Source organism: Botryllus schlosseri, chromosome 6, assembly GCF_051294905.1.
Source record: "Botryllus schlosseri isolate E-star chromosome 6, Bs_hap1, whole genome shotgun sequence".
In the NCBI taxonomy this organism is placed as follows: Eukaryota; Metazoa; Chordata; class Ascidiacea; order Stolidobranchia; family Styelidae; genus Botryllus; species Botryllus schlosseri.
The window spans coordinates 7,560,160-7,586,049 of NC_137241.1; the positions used below are offsets into that span (position 1 = coordinate 7,560,160).

The 25,890-nt window shown below is 40.3% G+C and overlaps 1 protein-coding gene and 1 long non-coding RNA gene across 4 annotated transcripts in view; both read right to left on the bottom strand.

Moving 5' to 3' along the window:
- Positions 1 to 25,572, bottom strand: LOC145440772 (poly(A) polymerase gamma-like). Of its 3 annotated transcripts, XM_080318517.1 has the most exons (9): positions 18,332 to 25,563; positions 16,243 to 16,434; positions 3,222 to 16,185; positions 2,971 to 3,160; positions 2,759 to 2,910; positions 2,583 to 2,693; positions 2,436 to 2,520; positions 941 to 1,137; positions 1 to 311 (listed from the first exon to the last, which is right to left on the bottom strand). In XM_080318517.1, the coding sequence occupies exons 3-9, from the start codon at positions 3,305 to 3,307 to the stop codon at positions 239 to 241; spliced, it is 894 nt and encodes a 297-aa protein (XP_080174643.1). In that variant the 5' UTR covers positions 3,308 to 16,185; positions 16,243 to 16,434; positions 18,332 to 25,563; the 3' UTR covers positions 1 to 238. The 3 variants fall into 3 exon arrangements, with proteins under 3 accessions (XP_080174643.1, XP_080174642.1, XP_080174644.1); XM_080318516.1 differs by having other exon boundaries at positions 2,759 to 3,160; positions 18,440 to 25,566; XM_080318518.1 differs by lacking the exon at positions 1 to 311 and having other exon boundaries at positions 944 to 1,142; positions 2,759 to 3,160; positions 18,332 to 25,572.
- LOC145440793 (uncharacterized) overlaps positions 1 to 25,890 on the bottom strand; it is a 69,739-nt gene that overhangs the window by 28,369 nt on the left and 15,480 nt on the right. The window lies entirely within an intron of this gene.

Below are 25,890 nucleotides of genomic sequence, written 5' to 3' on the forward strand. Positions count from 1 at the left end.
TAATAGTAAATACAAAATTTACTGTCATCATTCGGTAATACAGAACTTAAATTTAAACATTTGATTGTTCAAATAAAGACTTCAAGATCATTACGATATTTTATCTGTTTCTGAATTGCCACATAAACACGACATATTCTGAAACGATTCAATATAATACGATTCGCGAGGAGAATACCACTACTACTGTATTGGTTATTTCACGTTATTCTGCAGTGTCCTGTAGTTGATTCCAAGCTCACTCAGTCTCCCGTACCTTCGGTGGGATCGGTAGCCCGCCCTCATCGCGTTGACGAGTCGTTTTTGCTGAACTAGACACATATGTTGTTCGCCATGGTTACCAGTGAGGTATTAAAATGGTATTAAAATGTAATTAATATATTATTTATTCACAGTAAAACTGGTAAATTCACACATAATCCGGAGAGCAATTGTTGTTATTACTATTATTAATATTATTGTGAGCCCGATGCAACACAATATTGTATTCATACACTATATACTTGGCATGTATGTATTCATGTATTGGGGTTAGGGGTTAGGGTTATGTTTTGATTAGGGGTTACCTCGGGATTAAGGTTAGGATTTAGAGCGGTCAAGTGCCAAATTCACATGTAAACGTTCTCATACTGCTACACAACAAGCCGCTGTATTCGAAAGGATAGCCCAGTTGTTTTCTACCATAATGTTACCTCGCGCCACCCTCTGAAAGGAATAACTAGTTCGAGGCAACCTCGCCTTGAGTACCATGAATGGGAGATTTGCTGATTCCATTGACTAAAAATACGTCATCACTTTCGGGCCAGCCGACATTTCGATCTCGTTGCGCTGTATAGGTATCGGTGACGTTTTTAGTCATCACATCACCTTCTCAAGTGCTACTCATAATGGATGACCTTAAGTTTGTCATACATCGACGGTCACCTTCATTAGTCATTACCTCATTATCTCGCGGCACCATTGATCAGACGAAATGGGAACCCGGTTGAGAAGCACTGGTATAGGCGTTGCGAAATTTGCTTTTTCTTCTTTCATATCCTTGACCTCTTGTCTCTCTGCGTACACTGTTTCGAGCTTCATGTCTCTCGTATAAAATCCAATGCGCCTGGCAAGTCCGACTGTCCTGCTCTTGTAAGCCTGGTCTGGAATTTTAATTTGCATTGACGCACAATTTCGAAGTGCAGGTATCAAGCTATATCATACAGTAAAGGTATCATTGTATAGGTAACCGTAATCGGTTGAACGGAAATGATCTCATAATCGATTATATGGTGACCGTGATCCCGTCAAATCGACATAAACCATATATATGAACACCAATTTGTATTGGGTCCAGGTACCTTGTATTACAATGGTTCTTAAAGTATGGGTCGCGGGTCATACATGGGTCGTGAAGGGATGGATCAAGACCGTTTCAGAGCCATCGTTTAATGTTCGTAATATTTGCTGAATTTCTTGAAAACAATTTTTTGGTGGCCTATGTGCGACACGTGCAGAATCTTTTGCTACAACATACTGCTGTAACGTGAAAATGCGCCCACCCCTGTATTCCCCAAGTGGGTTTGATGTCATGGTAATATTTTTCAGATATTACGTTTGTCTCGAAAGTTATAAGATTATCGCGGTAAAGTGGTAAAGATTCGGGCTACTCAAAGTGTAGTGAAATCGCTTACACGTATGGCGTACTAAAAGAAAATCTCCTTTCGTGAAACGCACACGATTTCAAATTAGCATTTCTTCAAGTAAAATGATCATACTAATTATTATTGATATACTTTTTATCGATGTCATGTTCATGAATGACTCCATTATGAAATATTTACGCCATAAATCACGGAATTTTCCAATTTATTGGTCAGAAATATAGCACGAAATGAGAGGTGAGGCCCATGCAAGGCACAAACGGGCCAAGCCTCACCTATCATAAGTATAACAATGCGCTATCGAATTCGCAAACCAACGGTGTATAATATGACTCGTATTGGTAGTGCAAAGCGAATACATTCCCTTGCTGATTTATCTGTTATGTAATTCTTAATCCATATCTACCAATTGTAGATGTGTATATTGAGTATTAGCTTCTTACATGGCCTGCGTATGAGGACTGCTAATGTTATGAGAATCAAGTCCCAAACTGAATCAGCTAGGCAAGGAGACGTGAGGCACAGACGAGCTAAGCCTCACCTGTCATAACTATAACAATGCGCTATTGAATTCGCAAGCCAGCGGTGCAGCATGAATTTTGTTGGTATAGTGCGGCAGTGAACATGTAGTGCAGAGCAAATACATTCCCTTACTGATTTATCAGTTATGCAATTGTCGATCCATACCTACCCGCGATCGTAGATATTTATATGTATATGTAACTCTATATTAGCTTCTTACATAGCCTGCGTCCGATTTCAATTGCCACCTTGAACCAAACTCGGCCTTACCTCCATATGCGGTTTCAGATCCTTCACATGTAATTGTGACCCTTCTTTCACAAATCCGAGAAACCACCTCCGAACATACTTATCTCTGAGAGAAAATGCGAGTTAGACGCCCGTAACATTCGCGTTATACCGAGATCAATAGCATACGTTTCGCTGACCGGTGAGAAGTTTTCGGTATTCACCCGAATATAACTTATACCATTGCAAAACTCCAGAAAATCTACCAAATTCCGTATCTTGCTCTGCACCAAGCCAATCCTAGAAACAAATTAAAATGACTTTGTCCAGTACTCGGATGTATCAGTGAGAAAGGTACAGCGGACCATCTTCTAAAACGCCCAGCGTCCGCGGCGCTAGCGGTAACGACCACGAAGTGTTGGAATTCGTCGAAAAAGTTGAATTCCTTAAATAAGTCCGACCAGCATGCCTCGTTATTGTACACCTTCGAAACCACTTCACGGCCTCCTTTAAATTCCTGACAATGTGATGTTACAATCATTACAACCAATTTTACGATATGAAAATATAAACCAGCCTTCTTCATAATTTGTAGTGACGACTTAGTCACGTTGAATGTGGAATTAATGTGAGGATGAATTGGGTAGATAATTGGCATCACGTGGTCTTTGTCCTTTGTATTACGCTCAGGATCCCACGCCAGATTGCGTAATGCCACGTTATTAGCGGACGGTTTAAGATGTACCGGGCATTGCCATGACCATTTCCTATAAAACAGAAACCACTGAATTTATCATACAATCACAGAGAAGTCATATGTAACCATACCATTGGAAAAAGACTTCGAAAAACGCTTTAATCAAAATAGAGGGTAGGGCGTGAGGATATAGACGACAGATTTTCGCCACCAGCATCGTAAACGACTCGCCTCCCAGAAATCCCAAACTGCTGCTGTATATTCGCCGTCCTGATATTTGAAATGAACCACCTTTCACAGTTGTAAGCTCTCTGTAACTGCAGCTTTGTCACAATTTAGCAAACTCTACATTTGGCATATATCCATACGGCCATTTTTAAGTCATTTTTCGCACAAAGTCATCGCATTCGACCTGCAGCTAAAAATATGTTCAGGAATAATCCTATTCCACTCTAGTTATCTCAGTGATATCGAGATCCCTCGCCTTCGCATGTGACCACTTCTTAACCCTTGTTTGTTTGTTTGTTTGTTTTGGGGTATTCATGGTGTTTGTCGACTACTATGGTCATTTACACCAGACCGATATTCTTCTTATTTTCCGTAACTGCCGACTTATAGCACGGCCCACCTCTAGGCTTTTTGTAAGACACCGCTGACGCTTAACCCTTCGAGAAATGTTTTAACATCTTCGACGTTAATCTGAGACCGCATCTTATTTAGAAAGCGGTGTCACTTTATAGTCTGACTGGTTATGAGGTGGCACAGTCCTTCAACAGCATTGGATTGAAATATCTCTGTAATGGAATAGATCAGACATGGGGTGATTACTTCATGATTGTAATCGATAGCGATTAAGATTATGATTACAGCAAAATCAGGAAGTAATCGATTACGATTACAATCACATTGGGAAAGTAATCACGATTACTCACGGGTCACGGTTACATTTATTTTACTTCTTAAAACTAATCTTAGAAGATATTTATTGAAGACAATTAAAGGATTGCGATGAAAAGGCTTAGTAAGATGATAACTTCCTTCATGAATGATACGTCGCTTGTTATGTCACAATTTACCCATTGTCCAACTTTATAACGGACGATTTATCGCACCCAACGATTTGTATTCTTGCCAGGTTCATAACTGACGAACCCCAAACTTCCCAATGGGGTGGGCAGCGAACTTGAATGTAACTCAAAAGTGTTTCATAAATCTATATAAACTATATAGAGTATTTTCGAGGGATTCAATTAACTTTAAAGTTTTTTTCGATCGTCGCGATTTATTGTCTCACCAAAATACATATTCAGTTTCGGCCAACATGCGACTCCACGAAGTGTGCTACCAAAGAATGACCTTGGCCGAAACATTGGGTATGTGTCCATTGTCAATAGCAGCGATGTGTGGGCGTGACGAATAGTTCTTTCCTTCCAATATGGGGCGTAAGACCAACGTTTGAAGGTGGGGGACGAATTGCTGTTTTGATCCTGACTCTAGCTACAATCCACGCTAACATGGTGTATCTGTATAAGAATTGCGTAATAACGATTGGCGCCCGTTTCAGGTAGTGTGATATGAGAATAAGATAACTTGAACATAATTCTGCCACTTAATTCTTCCACTTAATACAGATATTGCATTCTCCTGCTACGAGAAACGCCAAAGAACGGTTCGGTTGTGTTATGTATCAGCAGCTGTTGATTTTAAAGCTTCATTGTCGAAATCCTAATGTTTCATTTAACATGTACAAAATTTCAAATCTTTGTCCGGTGTACGTATGTACGACGTACGTACATATGCCTGCTGATCCCCAAGAAGCAACGGAAAAACTGCTTTTAACCAAGCATAACCAAACAACAATACATAATAACTATTTGAAACTAGGCAGGGTGGTGATTGTTATCCTGCTGCGAGGTAGCGGCGTTTTGAGGGCATTGATAACCAGATATACAGCATGTCGGGTGTTCTTACAAGCACACTACAATGTACAATATATGTAACGCCCATCGATGTCGAATATCTATTTAGTATGTGTGGATACGCAATGAGGAACAAAGCTAATAGTTCTGACGTAATAATGAGAAGGGGCGTTTAGCAATCAGACGTTAGTGCTATCACTTACCAGGTAGAATATATCTTCCTTGTTTACTGTTCAGTTCACGAATGTTCTGTTCAATTTATGTCATATTGTCCTTGTACCAATTAAAAGTAATCGTTCGTTCACAAAGAAACGTGAAGTAGTCGATTCCGATTATGATTACCTCGGAATTTTCTGGAATGTAATCGATTGCGATTGCGATTATTTGAAAATGTTGTAATTGTCGTGATCGATTACGATTACTAATCGCGATCACCCATGCCTGGAATATGGAATCAATAGCGCACTCAAATTTCCCAACTGATGTAAAATTGTCAGTGAGCAATGTTACCTCGAAGCTGCGCGCGTGCGCACACAGAAAACATGCGCCGCGCACACAAACAAAATCCACCGGTGATTCGAAAAAAAATTATGACTATGTCTTTCGCAGAAGGCACTGATGCTAATTTGACCAAACTGATGACCATTTTAAATGTACAAATGTACATCACGAATTTGTAGTCAGTAATTCGTAATCATGCAGACGTCGATTTCAACCCGATTGCTCTGAGAAACACCGTCTCCTCTGTCCATCGGACGAGCAAGTTCACGTTCCTCTTCTCTAAATTATATTCTATTTGCACCCATCAGCGTCGCATTCTCGTGTTCAAAATAATTCGTGAGTGATTTCTGTGTTAGTCTTTTTAATTGGAATTCGAAATTAAACACTGCGTTATTGTGTATGCCGGCGAATATAGCAATACATTGCTGCGCATATTTACACAACAGCGCTTTGCAAACGTTGATAGCACAATCCAACTATGCAGTGTAGGGCATTGAATTACACCAGCTTCTCAGCAGCAAATTTCTGATTTATTCGATTCGTTTCAACGGGAGTCTTCTATATTCCAATCAACTTGGTCGGCGTGGTGTAGACTGTTACCGTATGCACCAATTTCAAATTTCAACAAATTGCGCACTTGACAGAAATCGGATTTCAATTGCTAAGATCATACGCTGATATAGTTTTTACTTCAGTCACACTTGAATAATCGTATTTTAAATTTGGCTATATGCCTTGGATAGTAATGATTGCATTGCCGATATTAGGACGTCACATCAGTGTTTTAACGCAGTAGGCCTACACCAGGAGTGGCCAACCTACGGTCATAGAAGGAAATTTGTGCGGCCGTCTACACGTAATTCAATTAGTAGTGTTGGCGGCCGTCGACATACAAATTGAATTTACGAATTGACTCCCTATTATAATTCATCTTGAAATGTTCTTCGCGCTATACGCGATTCAATGTGACTTCATTTCTCGATTTAAATATAGTAGCGCCCATTACAATCTGAGCCTCACAGTACACCGCATGCGAACTGTGGCGAGCACGAGATAGCGTAGTGGTACGTTCCACAGCTTCAACATGAATCTGTTGCTGGTTGTAGTCCGGCCGAGGTTAACTTCAGAATTCCTATCAAAGTGTCGGGGGCCTATCTAGGCTTTTCCTCGCCATCTGCTCCGCGTAAACGATGTCTTAAAAAGCCTAGGAGTGGGCCGTGCTACAAGTCGGTAAATACGGAATGATAACGAAGACGATCAGGTGTAAAATGACCAAAGTAGTCGAAACACCATGAATATGAGACACAAAAAAACAGATGCTAACAGCAGAGGAAAATAATGCGTCCTATATAGAAATACCAACTTGTAAACGAATGCCCCACGGGAAAGAAATTTGTCTCTGGTATACCGTGTACGTTTGGGCGATTCCAATATCTTTCCACTGATTATACCGATAATCTTGATGAGAGGTCAAGAAATAGCAGCATGCCACAAAGTGACACATTTTTGGCAGCAAAAATTTTCTTCACAATGCCACCGTTATTCGAACTGCAGTTGAAAGGATTTTCAAAATATGCACCATAACTATTAATACAAACGGTGTTTTGAAACACTTTGTTTAAAACATGTTTTAAGCAGTGTTTTAAACAAAGGCCTTTAAAAAATTCTGTTTTTTTTAGTTGTAAAATTATGCTATAATTGTGTAAATACTTTCAAAAAACATGTTTTATGAGCCTACGGACAATTTCCACCGAATGTAGCCGACGTTATCGAGATGGGACACCACAGAGCCGCACGTGTGTTATGGTGGATATTTTGAAAATCGTTTAGCTGTAGTTCGAACACGGTGGCTTTCTGAAGAAAATGGCTTCAATGGCTTAACTTCAAGATGATACCAATTCATGTTTAGAACGCAGTTCCCCTTCACGCACTAGGTGATTATCTGGTGTCGTGTTATAAAACTAAATGTTAATGCTGTAATTTGATTCTATCAATAAATCACGTGGCTTGAATGAATACACGCACGTCTGGTGTCATGCACATTGAGGTGATATAATATTAACAAATAAATAATAATTTGGCAATACTTGGTTTGCCCATGTCGCATTCTACCATAGGCTAGATTCAATATTCATACCACAAGTTGTTGCTGTTTATTGTATTCGTGGTGTATGTCGTCTATGCTATGGTCATTTATATCAGGACAATATTTTCATTTTTATTCCGTAGATGCCGGCTTGTAGCACGGCCCACTTCTAGGCTTATATGAGACACCGCTTACACCAGTGGTTCCCAACCTTTTTCCACCCACGTACCATTTCGAGGTTTTATGCAGTGCTCGCGTACCACCTACACAAGTTACGCGCGCCGAAGGCGGCCAAAAATGTTTCCACCGTGATGAGCTGCCGAAGGCAGCGAAACAGAAAATTAACAACCCATTTTAAGGCGCAATATATGATTTCTGTAGTGGATCCATTTGGAATTCTTGCGGTCAAATATATTGAAACAGATTTTGGTTAGCCAAGAATCCCAATGCTTTACGACTAGATCTCTTCCCAGTAGGCCGTCATTGGCGGGATTGCCCCTACCCACGACGACGAACTTGCCACGACGAAAGCGGCTTAAAAAACTCCAGATCAACCCCACCTGAACGAATGACTCCTTTCGGTTGAAAATCAACAGAATCTACTCGCGTACCACCTTAGAATACCTTCGCGTGCCACTAGTGCGTACCACAGGTTGGGAACGACTGGCTTACACGGATGAGATGACGAGGAGGAGCCTAGATAAACCTCTAACACTTAAGTAGGAATTCTGGAGTCGACCTCGGCCGAACCATAAGTTAGGCCTAGCCCAGGGGTGGCCAACCTTTTCGGCCAAAGGCCCACGTGAGATTTACGAACCATTGCGCGGGCCATTTGAATGTTGATGGCATTGGAACCGGATGACGTAATGGTGAGAATGAAACTTAACTTACTACGCATTGAAATCGATAACAATTATGTCATGAAAATTCAGCCTGCATTAATGTCCTAGTCGCGCCAAACGCGAAAATTCCCCAAAGATAATAAATGAATTCGGTCAATAGTATTGTTGTTTGCATATACTCCGGGTTGCCCCTGTATACCACTGGGCTGATTGGGCAAGGACAGGATTATTATGACTTGGACATATCATTATCGAGGATTTCGGTGAACATGCGTCTATCATTTTGTGCCAATGTTTCATCGCCGACGATCTTTCTACAAACGCACACGCGAAGTCGCATGTTGGACGACACGTGTTTTCATAATTGCAATTATAGTTTGACTCAACTCTGGAGAGGGTACCAATACTAAACGCAAGAAATCGAGTGACAATAAATCGCGTGAAATTCTAGGAAAGATTCAAAGTCAAATAAATCTGCCGCGAGATATTCTACTTTATGGTTGTATACGAAGATCTACGAAAATGTGGCTGGTACCCGTTTACCTACGCTAGTGAGCCATAACTGATATTTTTGCCATCAACATCCCAAATTTCACGGTCAGGCTGATAAATTTTTTGGTTGGCCTTGCAAGTGCACAATATATTGTCTGGGTAATTATTTTGTTGATAATGCAACTAATTTCGAAAATTATCTCGCGGGCCACTCAAAACCTATTCTTTCGGGCTATGGGTTATTGGCTGCCCCTGGCCTATCCCTACACACCTACAATATTTTAATAGCGATCACCTCAATTTTCATATATTTATACGTGACGTAGGCTACATAAGCAAACCTCCACATATTAGAGTATATACCGGACGTTGTCACGGGTGACTGGTGTCACTTTCGTTCCCCACTCATATTCGGCTCGGGCATTGCATGGTTGCCGCGTTAGGTTACTACCACTCGATAAGGGATAGGTGACGTTGCATCTTATTTGAAGAAATTCCCGCACCCACCTCTTTCTACGTTTTCTCCAAGGTTGTAATGACTCGAGTCATGACTCGACTCGAGTCAGACTCGAGTCACGATTTTTTTGTGACTCGACTTGACTCGAGTCATTTTCTTGAAATGGGAAAATGACTCGACTCGACTCGAGTCAATATTTGGATTGACTCGACTTGTACTCGAGTCATTACGCATGACTCGACCCAAGTCATTGACTCGGCTTATTTTATATGACTTGAAGATGAAGAAATTTGCGAATCGTAATGGCTAGATCAACGCATCTGACGAATTCTGCCGACATCGCTGTTTGTCGCCACTGCTTTCGTTGCACTTTCGTTGTAAAAACAACAGACAATGGTACATATAGTAGCAATGCATTGTACAAAATCATACTGTGATGAAGAGGTTATAGATCCTCCGCAATCAAAGTACTCAAGACTTTTCAATTATACAAACAATCGAAGCAAAGTTCAATTAGAGCCAATGAAATGACTCAGATGGTCAAGTACTTGGAAGAGACTGGTAAGCTCATGCATAGGCGCCGACTTTTATTTTTATACGAGGTGGCGAAGTCTTGTGACGTCATAATTGTTCCATATCGATGACGTCATCGTCACACTAAAACGCACTTTACTACTTGCCGCTGGTTTACGTGCAGCGTTAAACTATTCGTGTGGCGTTTTAATACCGGCTGGTCATTAATATCAAACCATGCGGTCGAGTTATTAAATGGAATCTTAAAACGGTACGAGTACGATCATATGAAAATATAACTGCGCTACTAGTCCGTACGACGGAATGCACCGAACAGAAATCAGAATTTACGTCACTGAGAATTCAAGCGCAATGCGCTGTGGTGTGATTAACGAAATACGCAACGCACTGGCCTGGCAAGTTCGCAATTAACACACAACTCTCGAACATTAGGTTCCAAGCAGACAATAATGATGATTACAAACGCGAAATCGCGCAGCCAATCAATAATTGTCTCTTGCGATGTCTAGCTTCGCGTTGATTAGCTCGCATCGCGGCAATTGTTTACAGATTAAAACAGTGATTTTGGCGGCATTGGTACATTTCCGATTTACGTTCGCGAAGCATTTTGGGAGTACATCGGTCAATTCGCAAATTCAATTTGCATGTCGACGGCCGCCAACACATACTAATTGACTTACGTGTTGACGGCTGCACAAATTTCCTTCTACGGCCGCTGGTTGACTAACCCTGGACTAGAACTAATTCCACTTCCCGGTGCATGCCGCGATCTTATCAATAGAAATTCACTGTCTACCAAATGCCCAATAGTTTAATATTCGATATTGTTGTTCTCGATACGAGTACATCCAGCAATCAAGTTGATCGAATATAGAAGGTTCCCGGTTCAAACGAATCGAATAAGATCAGAATTTGCGCCACCCAGAATCTCGTTATGCATCAATATTTGACAATGGCATGGCATCGCCTACTGCACTTTAATAACGAATGAAACACTGAAAAATGACTTTGTGCGGCAATTTCGGAGTACGAATATATCAAGCAGAAAACAAAAAATATGGATGGTTGCAAACGAGAAAGCGTGTATTCTAATCAGAATCGTTATGAATGGGTTTTGAGTTTGACATAGTATTGAGTAGCTGTCGTTGCGACAATTGTTTTCTCATTATATCGGTGTTTAAGCTGTATTGCTGCATTTCCCGATTAATCTCACTGGCAAAGCCTTCTTAGAGAAACGAATATGCGCAGAAATGAATTCCAATTTGGAGGCACACACCAACACATCCTCCAATTTCGCGCTCCGATTACGAAGACTATCACACGAAGCTAGCTAGCTCAAGAAGGGTTTTGTAAACGAATGTGGGCGTACATCATTTAGATTTTAAAAAAGCAGATCGTCTATTTGGGCGGATGGTCGGGACAGGAGATCTAGGATGGTGTTCACGTTGACGATTTTACGCGTATGATGAGCTTGCCAAAGAGTCCGGTAGTGAGTCAATTAGAGAGTCCCTGATCTCTGGTGAACAATTAAATACGCGCGCGTATTACGCAGCCTCGATGACAGTTTTCGCAAATCAAAATATCCGAACTTGACGGCACCGATTTCAGGTGGTTCAGACCTGTGTCGTCTTTTAGAGCTCAAACCATGATACACATCTTCTGATCGTTACGTTTAAGTATTAGCGGGAATCAGTTTCGCGATGTCGCTCTTTAATCAATGTAACATAAAACAATCACCAATTAGCGTAAACTCGACCGCATTGTCTCCAAACCAGCGAGAGATAGGAGCCAAAGCATGCTAGGCCCGAGACGCGATAGTTAAGCCAGCAATGGTATCTTTCGCACCAGGCCTATCGCAGATGCTCAATTGCTCATTGCTCATGTATATGCCAGCGATGATATCGTGTACGCCAGGCCGAAGACGCCAATACAGATGCGATTGCGCAGGCAATCGATAGTATAGAGCAGGGGTCGCCAACTCAAAATGGGTCGCGGGCCACTTTTCAAGATTCCTGGAGGCGGCCGGCCGCATTACTTCAATATCAAGATTAAAATAGGCAACGCAGTTTTACAACCACGTTTGATAACTATACGTCCTACAATCCTGTGCTCTCTAACATTCGCGACGGGCATAGTCACCACAAAAGAAATAATATGTTGTTGAAGAAACACAAATACAACAAAAATAACATGGTCATCAATTTCATTATATTGTGAACTATGAGCTGCGGACGATACCTGACAACAGTCTGTACCAACTAAAACAGGGATGAGCAATCATTTTGCTGTACACGGCCACATTTAGATCACTAATGTAGCCTGCGGCAGCATTCCGGTGCTTAGTCGTAATGAAGTAACTGGGGCCCAATACCCACGTTAAACTGTCCAAGTCCATTGCCGGTACACTCCATACTAATCTATTTATTCATATCGACTTACTATGCGACCGAAATCGTGAGTGGTCATTAGGGCTGTTCAAAAATAACTTTTTTTCCTGAATCTTGCTGGTTACTTGATTAAATCGTTAGGTTGCCTTAAAAAACGACGCATACCAAATTTGAATTCATTCCGACAAATATTCGCGGGTTACGTAGAGTTTGAAAATTTTGGATTTGCCCAAAAACGCAAAAAAAATTTTTTCTCAAATTTTTTTGCCAACCCCATGAAATTGTTGGGCTGTCTTCAAAAACTATGCAAAACAAATTTGACTCAATTCCAAGCCGTAGAAGCGGAGTTATTCCAGTTTTTCGGTGATAATTCTTGGATTATCCACCAATCAAGGATAATCCCAGAATTATCGAATAAAAACTGAAATAACTCCGGTTCTACAGCTTGGAATTGAGTCAAATTTGTTTTGCATAGTTTTTGAAGTCAGCCCAACAATTTCATGGGGTTGGCAAAAAAATTTGAGAAAAATTTTTTTTGCGTTTTTGGGCAAATCCAAAATTTTCAAACTCCACGTAACCCGCGAATATTTGTCGGAATGAATTCAAATTTGGTATGCGTCGTTTTTTAAGGCAACCTAACGATTTAATCAAGTAACCAGCAAGATTCAGGAAAAAAAGTAATTTTTGAACAGCCCTAGTGGTCATGTTATGAAGAGGCACCGGGATAAGTTTTGTTGTCGCGCGAAGCGCGAAAATTTTTTCATGGTCAGGAATGAATTTTGTCATTAAATATTAGTATAGTTTCACATATTACTATCAAATATTTATCTTTCCTCGGCCAATGTGATCAGATTCACCGGTATAGTTGATGCAGCGGGTGTCTTGGAAAATTTAGGGAAGTTATTAATGCTGTGCTGCATCTTTGGGTGGGCCAAGTCTTATTAAGTCCCCTTTGTTGCATGCCTTTATTTCTTGAACTCCCATCAGAATTGTCGGTGTAGTGGAAATATATTGGATTCGCCCAAACGTAGGCCTACCAGAAAAAAATTCGTTCGTGATGAGGAGAACACGATTAAAAATTGGTATTTATTTAGGGAGCGCAGCATCATTTTCCTCTGCTGTTCGGATCTGTACCGTGGGACTCAGATTACAAAGGACAGTACTATATAAAAATTGAAAATCAACCCGCATTGAACCGCACGTAGCTCGAAGAAAATTTCAAGAATAATTCAAACCTCTCATTAATAAGGGAGTCAATTCGTAAATTCGATTTGCATATTGACGGCCGCCAACACATCGTAATTGAACTAAGTGTCGAAGGCCGCATAATTATCCTTCTACTGTCGCAGATTGGCCACCCCTGGTTTAAAGAATAGATATTGGGGTTAGCTAGACACGGTAGCCTACTTGCTGGAAAACAATCTCCACGTAAAGTATGGTATTTTGGAGAGCCCTAAGTCGTTTTAAGCATCTTGGTCTTGGCGGTGGTGGGCCATTGCACGTCAAGGCAATATGCCCATTAATATCGGCAAATTCTTCCTCCATGGTATGATATTACCATGCCCAAGCTGTATCATCTAGTGAGGAATAGTAATAGTGGGCACAGTAGATTGGATTACTTACAACAACACCAACAATATGTTTACACTGAAATCAATTTCAGCATTTCAAAATGCTTTACGAAGCATTCTTACGAAATTTTTCCAAATCAGGTCGCGGGCCGCAAAACATGACCTTGCGGGCCGCGTGTTGGTGACCCCTGGTATAGAGTGAACCGGGCCTATTTCAGATGCAGGCTTGTTCGGGACGCGATAAACCGGGCTAGCGACAATTGCCACGCGCACGGGAATGAATGACCTAATTTCGCGACCATCTCAGCAGGAGATCATCACAGAATCTTCTCATTAATTGACAACATGCTTCTCGCAAATCGGCCCGGCGGAACAATGATAATACAATTATTGAATTGCAACTGAATATTAGAGTTAGAATGGTCGTTTCAAAATGACATGGTTCCGCGTTTCAAAAGGTTTCGGTCCCCGAAAGCCCACTGGCTTCGCGCCTGGCACACGCGCGTATCGAACTCGCCGATTTCTCTAACGAGGTCGCGTCGATTCGCCTGATTAATAATTATTGGTCACAAATCACTTGGGTGTTTGAGCATTTTTTACGAGGTGGCCGCCACCTCGTAACCACGTAATTCGGCGCCTATGAGCTCATGTGTAGATTTGAAGACGATGATTCTTTGCGTTTTTGGGCGACTAGAAAGAATGAGTATCCAATGCTCTTCAATGTGGTTCAAAATGCTTGTCAATTCCTGTATCTAGTCCACCGGTGGAACGTGAATTCAGTAGATCTGGGTAAATTCCAAGGCCATGCCGCTATAACATATATGAGGATCTCCTTTCCACTTTAGTATTTTTGAAGTGTAACTCAATGATTTGATCTGCTTTCTGTGTAAACACAATACCCTCCGTCCATTTGACGTTTTGTTAGGTATGTGCATTGTGCACGTGAGTAATAATGAATGGCTAATGTTGTGTGATGTTTGCACAATAGGGCTGTTCAAATATAATTTCTTTTTTATTTTACTGGGTGGCTACTTCATAAAATTGCTATGTTGCATAAAAAGAACACTGAATCTGACTTAATTTTAAAAAATTAAATCAATGATATGAGAGGAGAAAATTTTATATTTAAAAATAAATGGAGTGTTTTTAGTGAGAAATTCTTTCATATAATATAATTATACATACTAGTAGTAAGACGACTATTTTTTCATATCCAAAATATTCCACTCTAATAAATTCGCTTTTTCTAGTTGGAATTGAGCCAATTTTGCTATGAATCATATTTTACACAATATAACAATATCATGAGGTAGCCGGTAAATTCGAAAATCTCTATTTGTAATTAATCAAAAATTTTCTCTCATCGTAGTAACGCTCCGGCGGCTAGTTCGGGAGCTGAGCAGGAAAGCTGACCTTTTTTTAGTCAACCATCTGATAATGTGAAAGATAAACCGTACCTCCACATAAACATGCATCTGTTGATGCTCTATCAGCTGGTATCTAGACGTGAATTCGTTGGTTCCATATCAGATAGTATGTAGAGGTTAATTCGTTGATTCTCTTTAAGCTATCAGCTAATTCAGGATTGAAAACATGAGTTGAACATGACTTCAATGCAGTGACTTGGACTCGAGTCATAACACTATGACTCGGACTTGACCCTTTAATCGGGGACTTGGACTCGGAGTCGACTCGGTGATGAATTGAAAATGACTCGACTTGACTCGAGTCAATACCACAAAAGTAAGATTGACTCGTGACTCGGAACCATGTGACTTGGTTACAACCCTGGTTTTCTCTTCTCTTAAATTTTAGTCCCACTCGGGTCAGTCACGCTAAGAAAGTGAGGTATCGCTTACAATCAAACAACATACAGCTTGAGCTGTAAATAAGACACAACCCACTCACTTTTTCCCCAAACAAGTATCGCATTGAGGGTGTTCTTGAAGTTATCGTCGTCCGGAGCAAGGTGTAGGATCTCTGCGTTTGCCCGACACCAGTTCAAACTGGCTGTCTAATCCTATGAGCATATTGTCGTCTCTCAGATACAAAGGGTCGGGAATGGTGTCGTGTGAACCGAGCTCGGCAAACACGATATCAATATAAAAGACGCGATATTGGCGAACGCGTCGTTGAACTGGTTGACTATATACCATGTGATAATATAAAGAAAATGAATCAAGGAACTGCAAAGATATTCGAAATATTCATTGCTCAACAGTATTACAACCCCGAATAAATTAATCGCTCACCTCGACATTATCAAAAGTAGCTTTTATGATAGGAACAAAAGCGTCGGGTGCAGCCTGTCAGTCACAAACAATAAGTCACTCCATTTAGAGTAAAATTCGGTAAACACTCACGGTACAATCTATCACTCCTTCCTTCTCCTTGAGCATGGAGTAGAAATCGCTGAAAAACCTCAGCCTGCTAATTAGTCGAGATCCGACGAACAATACATCGATATTCGGCTGTCTGGTGGGCACTCCAAGCCCGTGCAATCCGGATGTTAGGACTTTAAGGTGACATTCCCCCGCGATATGTCTTGTCGAGCCCTAGACGTGAACAAACCATTCATGTGTGGGTTATGGAGAACTTTTGCAGATGCAGAAAGTTTTCGTAAATGTTTCATCATAAATATGTCGCTAGATAAACCATGTCTTATACCAGCAGTTGTAAACTCAAAAGTGACAATTTGGAATACGCCGCCCGCCACAGAATTCCTATAACTAAATCTGCATTGCCCGACCGGGCAAGATGATCCTATATATGCAGATGTGAAATACAGCCGACCTTACAACCTGACTTACCACACAATTAGTAAAAATAAAACTTGTATTTAACCAAAGAATAGACCGCGCATAATTTTGAAAGTTTGGGGGAGATATTCGCACCTCCCTGTTGGTTGCTGATCGCGAGATTAGGAAGTAGGCTACCTGTTATGTTATCCCGCGATATCGTCAACACGGGTCATTTCATCATTAGCACTGTGGGCGTTTACTTCCAGCAATACCAGCACTTTTCCCACGAGTCAAGACAGCTCGCTACAGCTGCACTTAGAATATTTTACAATTTAAAGAAGGTTGAATTAATATCTCACCATTCTGAGCAACGTCCTGTGGGTTTAGCATTGCCAATGACTTTATACGGGCTGGTAAACTGGATATAGGGTTACCACATAATTTGAGAACCGACCAAGAAGACACTTGTCAAAAACTCTGATCCAGCAACGGAAAAGAAAACTGGTGATTATGAAAAATTTCGACCTATAGTACTGTGTTGACTACAAAAGGTCACCACTTTGACTCGATTACAGTTTTACCAGATTATCCGAGGTCACTTTCGATTTATTGAAAAAGAGGACAAATCCTCTTAAGAGAGGGCGTATGTTAACCATACTAGTATAGTAATATACAATGAAAATCAATACACAATGCCAGCGCGTTCGGGATACGCTTGCCTCTCGCCTTTTAATACATAAATATGAACGGTGTTGAAGGTTATTTTTGTAGCAAAATCATAGCAATATAATATAGTCAAGTGAAGTATAAATGTGTCTTAAAACAATTCAGAATTCTTTATAGTATCGTAGCTTAATATCGCAGCTTCACGAATGTGACATACAGATGTCGCGATGCTAAGCATTACGTTCCGATTCTATTGAACATGTTATGCGTTGAAGGCCGAAAATATACACAAGGTACACAATCTATACATGCTGTCCAATCGAAATATGAAATACGGCAAACCAAGCAAAACAGCTGATAAAATTAACGGTCGTGGTGACAAGGACATGCAACAATTTTATCATTGGGAATTATCGTTTCGACATTTTCTTTGTACCATAGGAGCCTTGGAATTCGACTGGCTTTATCACAGTATAGTATCGAAAAGATGCAACATGATGCAACGCATTTTCATAATAAGGCCTTTATTGTGTAGTGGCGCAGTGATATTATAACAAAGCGCTATAGTCCCAGTTATGGTAAACAATATGAAAATAGTTATTTTGGTAAATTTACCTGTAATGATTTTCATTCTGATTGTGTGAAAGGTACAAAGTTGAACCTGGCAATACTTCGTATTATGTATGACTTCATAAATAACGGTACTCGACTGGACACAAAACTTGATTCGGAGCCAAATCACTCAGATAGGTCTATTCAATTTTACGGAGACTTGTTTATAATTGATGTCTGCAAGTATTGAGTCATGATCCATCTCCATCCCACAACAGTACATAGGATTTTACAGGTCTTGAGTTACTGAAACCGCATTACCATTCTCAAAATGCATGAAATAAGTACAAGCAACAATTCTCCAGCTTGTATGGAGAATTTACTATCCTGATGCTGCAAAGTTAGAATCGATCTGACCGCGACCTATGCTCACGGTCATAAAAGTAACCCTTGAAAATTGATTGGATTTTCTGAAAATATACAACTGACGAACCATATCTGAGGATATTTTTTCCACGAAATCTTTTGCTAGTTGGTTCAATTTTTCCAGTGCAGCACTCTTTAAATTTCTCGTCTGCTCCGAGTCAAAAAAAAAACTTACGGACCAGACTTTTTCCATAAGTTTTTCTGACAGCTCCTCATCCAGTGGTGTAGGCTCCTCTAAACTGATCGGATCAAATCCACTATATGCCATTATATTGTTATGCGTAAATTTTCTCCCATGAAAATAAATGCGAGGAAATTACCTGATTACATAAAAACAGCAATAATAAACAAAAGCCCTAATGCACGCACATCACCATAGTTACAATTGTGATTCGGTGAATGTTGCATATGCTCATTTCTCAAACTAGAATTCTCAAATCAAATCGAATGTCGTGCACTTGTTTTCCCCCCTGTCAACAAAAATGCAACTATATATGCAAGCTGCTCGCCAAAAAAGATCACGCTATGCTCTTTCGAAAAATCATTCAATCATAAACGGTAGGGCTTTGGTTTCTCCAATATACCGATCTACTCAATGCGAATCAAATGTGCGCATCAACATTATATTTCATCACGAGAGGGTTGATTAAAAAAGTCAATTTAGAACGTGATGTGACGTCACAATAAGTTACATTGTTGTATGACTCCCTAAAATATTAATTAAAAATTTAGGCCCAATATGGTCATTTGGCGACAAAGGCTTGTATACAGATCTTACAATATTTTTGATCAGAACTACATTGTCATGCAACATTTATACTGTCGGCGGTCATCATCATCATCATCAGAGAACCCATTCCGTACCAATGATATAAAACTACTTGCTATTACTGTCGAACCGACAACGATGTCGAGGGTTACAACCATTCCATATCGCATAGGTCGACTATATTGGGTGCAAGTAGTCCGAAGACTCTAACTACATGTTTTTTCGTAAGTATTAACACAATTATGACACGCTACACAACTTGAATTTAAAACATTTTTTCAATGGATATGTTTGAGGCACTGATAAACAAAGTGTTAAAACACCTCTTGTTTCAAATGCAACCCTAAATACGATAAGACATGTACGTCGTTCCCGTCAACATTGCGCCTTTCTGATAATGTTTAGGTGCTTCGGTAAACTCGCAGTAGACTACAGAAAGACTGTGCCATGATCTATATATGAACGAACACGATCGTCGTTCTGTTTGCATGATCACATGCATGAATTTGTGACGCGGGATCAGCTCCCTATACAAGCGTCATTTGCATCATCACTACTCCTTGTCTTTGGTCTTCACATCAGCGCGTGGACGACCCGAGTCATGTCATGACTTTTTCCGATGACTTGACTTGGCTCAAGTGCCTTCGCAAAAATGACAGCACCTGCCTTGACTCGGTGATTGAAAAATTTGAATGGACTTGTGAGTAGAAACAAAGTATTCGAGTCTATTTCAAATCATCAAGTAATCGGGATCGACTAAGTCGTTGTATACCTGTTGTAGACTCGCTGATATAATTTGTGTGACCTGAGCAACCATTCATTCAGAGATTTCCCAAAATGCACAGCCTAGTTTTACTGCGCCTTTGTCGATAGGTCAACAATAAATTGACTATATACAAGGATGTCAAACATACGGCCCGCGGGCCGCTTCCGGCCCGCCATACGATTTCACCCGGCCCGCGAAGCAATTCTGAGTAGATTGAAAAAATTCTTATATTTTCCAGCACATTTGTAACAAATGTTGAGATTTTTTGTAGAAGATACTCCATGTTAATAGGCCCCATTGTAACCACCCGTCTACGGCGTTGTGGTTTTACTCTAGTTACCACTATAGCAACAACAAGTCTGTGAAATTGACTTCAAGTTTCAAGAATGTGAAAGTGCACACTATATTCAGAGTTTGACACAAATATGGACCAAAAAGTAGCTACTCACAGAAGCGAAAACGCCAATGCGAAACCACCATATGCAGTTTACATGAAACATGTATTAGTTGCACAAATATACAATTGAAATAACTATGGTCTCACTGCTGTGTCACTTTCGACCTAATACATCCCCAGACATGAGAAACCAAATTCCAACGTGCACGTTTCCAATTAAATATATTGTATTCCTCACAACGTATATTCAGGGCTTACGCCAGATTACGACTAAATCAAAAGGAACATAAAATATGCCAACTTATATCGTCGTTACCGCCACTGTTTGAGCGGTTCTGAAATGTATTCAAACGGACATCCATCGTATTTTCTCCAATTCCATTGATAGCGAATAAAGGTGTTGTGACTTGCAATTTCAAAAACCCCATGATTTGTGTATTATCTATGATATATGCTTTTGAGGTATTCAAGTGAGAAGCAACAGCACGAGGTAACATTTTGGAATCAGTTGACTGGTCCGGCCCGCGACTTGATTTGAGATTTAGGAACAACGCTAAGAAAAGCATTTTGAAATGCTGAAATTGACGACGGTTTTAACATATTGTTGTTGTTGTTTCAAAATAAACTGTTCTCCTGTGTCCAACATCACTATTCCTCACCTAAAACGGCATTGGCGATGGCAGCAGCATCACAGCGAGGAAGAATAAACTGATACGAATGAGCATTGGGCATGGGCATATTGCCTTGAATTGCAATGGCCCAAATATTGCCAAGACCGTTAGATGCTTGGAAAACGGCTTAGGGCTTAGCCACAAACTCAAGCTTTACGTGTGGAGATGGTCTTTCAGCTAGTTGCGTCAGCCACAATATCGATTCCTTAGTCGCTGAAAAGCGTTGCCAGGTATCGTGCACAGCTCGGAGTTCAGAATAAAATGAAATTGATCGTCATGATTTTTTGTTGTATTTGTATTCCTTCGATGAAATATTACTTCTTTTGTGGTATAACTATGCCCATCGCCTATGTTAGATAACTCAGCGTTGTACTGACATGAAGTTTTAAAACGTGGTTGTCAAACTGAGTGGTATATTTGATAACGATATTGAATTCATGCGGCCCGCGGCCGCTACGAAATTTGAAAAGTGGCCTGCGACCCGTTATGAGTTGGCGACCCCTGTGCTAGAGAGTGACATTTTGAGGATTTTAATCGTAATTAATTATGTTCATGATGGTATCCATCTAATTTTATGGTAGTGGGTCAGTAGTCTGATGCCCTCTCGGGGTGATAAGCAAACGGATGGGGGGGGGCTTAGACATCAGACATCACAGTTGGATGGATGTTTTCACCAGTACTTGTGAACACATACGCGAAAATTTTCTATAATTCATGGCTGAATCGGTCAATAAACAATATTGGTAATTCAATATATTGCTATGTATTTTTATACTCCATGAATTATCACATTTTCCGGTAGAGCTGAGTAGATGTTGTCTTAGAAAATTTAGGGCACGTAATTAATAGTTAAATGTATTCGGACGTGACTGTTAGAATATTTGCTTCGTTGCAGGTCATTATTTTGTGGCATCATTTCGTGTTATATAGTCAATACATATTGAAATCGCCCACAAGTGCGCACGGCGCACACGATTTCAAATTGGTATTTCTTCACTGGCAAATAATTTTCTCTTTGCGATGGCATTTGTCCTGTGTGGTAGCCTACAGATTGCCAGGACAGCGAGATTCGGCACCAGCCATTTAGGCGCCTTTGGACCGTTAGCCATGTGTATCGAAGTTTCCGGGCAACAAAGGGCAGTCCCATGTTAAGTTAAACTTCAGCATGTGTTGGTGCGTGGTGGCGTGGTAATGGATGACGTCGAAGTGACTACTTCCATAACTCATGTGTATTGCTTCGGAGAAGACCACCCAGTAATTAGGACATTTAGTGACGCTAAATCGAGCAAAGCGTGAAAAATATTGAAAAAAGATGGATAATGTTTCAACAAATTGCATCTTGAAATTAAGGTATGTAATTGTAATATACCTGGCGGATCGGCAGGAATGTCGTCGCGGACCGGCACCGGTCCGCGGACCGGCGGTTGAGAACCACTGCCATAGAGTTTACCCTGTCCTCAGCTAGTGGTTAAATATCTATATCAGTTTATTTCTGTTCTATATGCTGTTCAGTGCTCAGTCTACTCGCCTTAATGAACAACTTGTATGTTTCATATCTGACTGATAGTTTATACACGTTTATTACTCGCCAGCGATTGGTGCAGGACTGCAGGCTTAAACTGTATCGTATGGATGTGTAGGTGCAGGTTAAGAAATACAACTCCCCGTTGGAGGTATAGGCTAATTAACACGATATTCGTTTGCCGATTTCGAATTAATAGCGACTCAATTTGTACTTCAATCATATTGAAAAATGCAATGAATTGTATCACGTCTCAGTATATTATATCAGTACTTCGGAAATAGGATCTCACTTGACTTGACTTGACTTGACTTAACTCGAGTTACCTACAAAAATCGCCTGACTTGCCTTTACTCGAGGCAAATTGTGCAAAGACTCGATATGTGCAATGACTCGATAAGACTGGTGAATCGTGAATCGACCTGTGAATGAAGGTATAGTGACGGGATCCCAACACTGCTCTACATACGGATAAAAGGTCCAGTATTGAACTCCATCCTGTTTATATTCAACTCGTATATGGACCTGAAATTAGCGCGCAATTATGACCGAGCTCTCTCCTCCTTTCCGACTCGATAATAGCCTCACCAAAATGCCTACTCGAAATACTCTTAAGAGTCTTAAGTATGGCTCGCGTTAATACCCAGACGCGAGGGTCAAAAGTGGTAGTGAAGTTGATCAGCAGGCCAAAGACCAAACTGTTGTTGCTTGACTTTTAAACCGCAGCAACAAAAATAACCCGCGACATAGTATTTAATATAGGTATGGTGTGAACCAGTGAACGGGTGGTTCACTTTCACGTTCGCGTTCTGTGTGTGTACCTCGGAAATTTAGAGTTTCACGTTAAAAAACGAACCCTAGTAGGTTCTGCACTGTGAACCTTTGTCATATATTACAATTTTTCATCCCATTATAACATATTTGGTTGAAATACTCCGTATTTCAATTTTATCCACTATTTGCATAGCGCAGGCAGCATAAATAAATGAACACTAAACGAGCATGCACCTTGCCAATCTTAGAAATTTGCTTTGTTATACAAAAGTTTGCTCGAAATATCCATCTTTCCGTTTGTGAATATTTAGTGACTCTGCTGTTAGCTTGACCCGCAATCACATAACACAACATGAAGAGCGGAATAAGCTACGCGTATGTAGTCAGCGAATGATGCTTATTCAAACACTCAATGAAATTGATAAAAGCAAACATAGTTGTCTAATGTAAACAATCTAGCAGGCGTATGGGATCCATCTTGATTTTATATGTTTATTGTATCATAAAAACAAATTTGTGCGATTGGGGTGTTGACTTGTTAAAGGAATAGTATCGTTCAGCAGTACAGAAACCCGTTTTACACTCTGTTGAATATCAATGCAGCAATATTCAGACGACGAATAGATTGTCAAGTCTGGCCTAAACCGTCAAGGCGTCAGCTTATATTCCCTTGCAAGTCCTCTTCGAAATTGTTGACAAAACGACAGAAGATATGGATTTTATGGGAATATTACATCATTTGATTGCTCCAGTTTATACATTTGGTGACGTAAAAGACAGCGTGTAGGCTACTTCAACATTGTAGCATAATGTGTCTTGAGTCGTCGCACTATAGGTATCGTGTACATGTACATTAATATATCACTTAGCTGAGATGTAGGGTTGGAATTAGCAATATGATGTCACGTGACGTCATATGTTCACATTCACGTTCACACAGAACCTTTCAAAAAGGTTCGCGTTCACACGAGCCTGTACCAGTGTTGGGATCAAGTCACTACCTTCGAGTCACGAGTCATTTCGAGTCATTGCGAGTTGCCTTTTCGAAGTATGAGGCATGCTTACGTCATTACATTTTGCTAGCTGTCTGAAATACAGATTGAGTGGTCATTAGTCATTGATTCTGAACCGATGAACGAATATAGAGTCAAATATACAAGCAAGAAGGCACGCGGTATCGCTCACATATAAGTAGAAATGCTAAACTACGTAAGTAATTGCATAGCCTCAGTTTATAGTTATACCTGCCAAAATAGAGAATAGAGAAACGAATTGATAAGATGCAATACATTACCCATTTACAAATTGATAAAACACAATTCGAGCCTGCGCCAATGGTTGAGAACTATAAACTATCTTCGAATCCCATCTCAATAAAACAAGAGGTTTGGTTCAGGTAATAACAGAGAACAGTAATATACATTTTGTTATTAAATTACTTTACCATGCTAGTCTACGACAGCGTAAGCTTCGATCATTTCGTTAGCGGTCAATTTATTTGTTAGAGAACAATGGAGGCTCAGTAAAACGCACGATCAATGAATGATTGGTCGCTCTCACGGGTTACACCAGCGTTTCGCGAACAATCCGATAGCAAGATACAGTGATTTTTATCGACATCCATTGCTTGATCACTTGAAATTGACTCGTAAATTTTGCTTCGAGTCACGAGTCAATCCACATTTCTGATACGCCGAGTCAAGTAAAGTCAAGTCATTTTAGCAAAGTGACTCGAGTCAAGTCAAGTTATACGAAAAAGGTGACTCGAGTCATCCCAACACTGGCCTATACCTTTCAGAGGTTCACACCCTCCCTAGTATTTACCTCTGGGGAGATAGCCACAATAGAGTAGAGTAAAATGTACTGATAGCCGGGTTGGTAATCTGAAGTTGAATAGAAAAAATAGTTATCTTTTCGTCAATGTCCATTTTGAAGTCTGGCCACACCGAGCCACTGTGACCAAGTATGATTGGCCTGACACGTGTATCATAGCAGCAAGTTGTTAGACACACTGATGTAAGGAAATGCTCTGGTCTTGTTATAGAATTATGCACATCACTGCGCACCATACTTCAGAACATACAACAGAATGTGCATGTACGTACATTGTACAATATACAGTGTACGAAAAGCCCTGCCTCGCTGGCACTAAACCCTTTATCTGTCTGAGCCCACAATATTTACAATCTCCGTTAGGTAGTTTGTGCGCACGAATCGAACAATAGGAATAGTGCTCAAATAAAAAACTTTGCCCGGACGAGGTTATGGATTGTGTCGTATCGACACTGCCGTTCTTTAGTATGATTTGTATTCAATAGGATTCCTTCGTATCGTAGTTTCAATGACAACGACGCGTGGCGGTGGATTCGATATGATGACGACAAAGACTTTTGATGACGCTGGTATTGAATTTATTATTCAATTTATGCCCGGTCACTGAAGGTGCTATAGCTCACGAGTTGATATATTTTATCCTGTCACTCAGCATATAAATGCGATCAGTCAAACAAATATACGCCCTAAATGGATATGACAATATAATATCATGCGGGGCGATATAATGCATCAAAGCAAAACCGTATTTAATATTACTTATTTCTTGCAAAATCAAATTCGTAAAACACTTTCTTTGTAACATGTCTTAAACAAGTTTCGAAGGAATGACATTTCAAAAATAAAATTTAAAGAATTGCAGAATTATGTCAAAATTATCTAAATACCGTCGAA

What these genes read in the sequence shown, in the direction of transcription:
- LOC145440772 (XM_080318516.1), bottom strand. Translation starts at nt 3,307, where the DNA reads ATGCTGGTGGCGAAAATCTGTCGTCTATATCCTCACGCCCTACCCTCT. An exon ending in ATCTGAAACCGCATATGGAG is followed by an intron (nt 1,138 to 2,435) that starts GTAAGGCCGAGT and finishes ATTCCAGACCAG; the next exon opens with GCTTACAAGAGCAGGACAGT. An exon ending in TGGTGCCGCGAGATAATGAG is followed by an intron (nt 312 to 940) that starts GTAATGACTAAT and finishes ATATGTGTCTAG; the next exon opens with TTCAGCAAAAACGACTCGTC.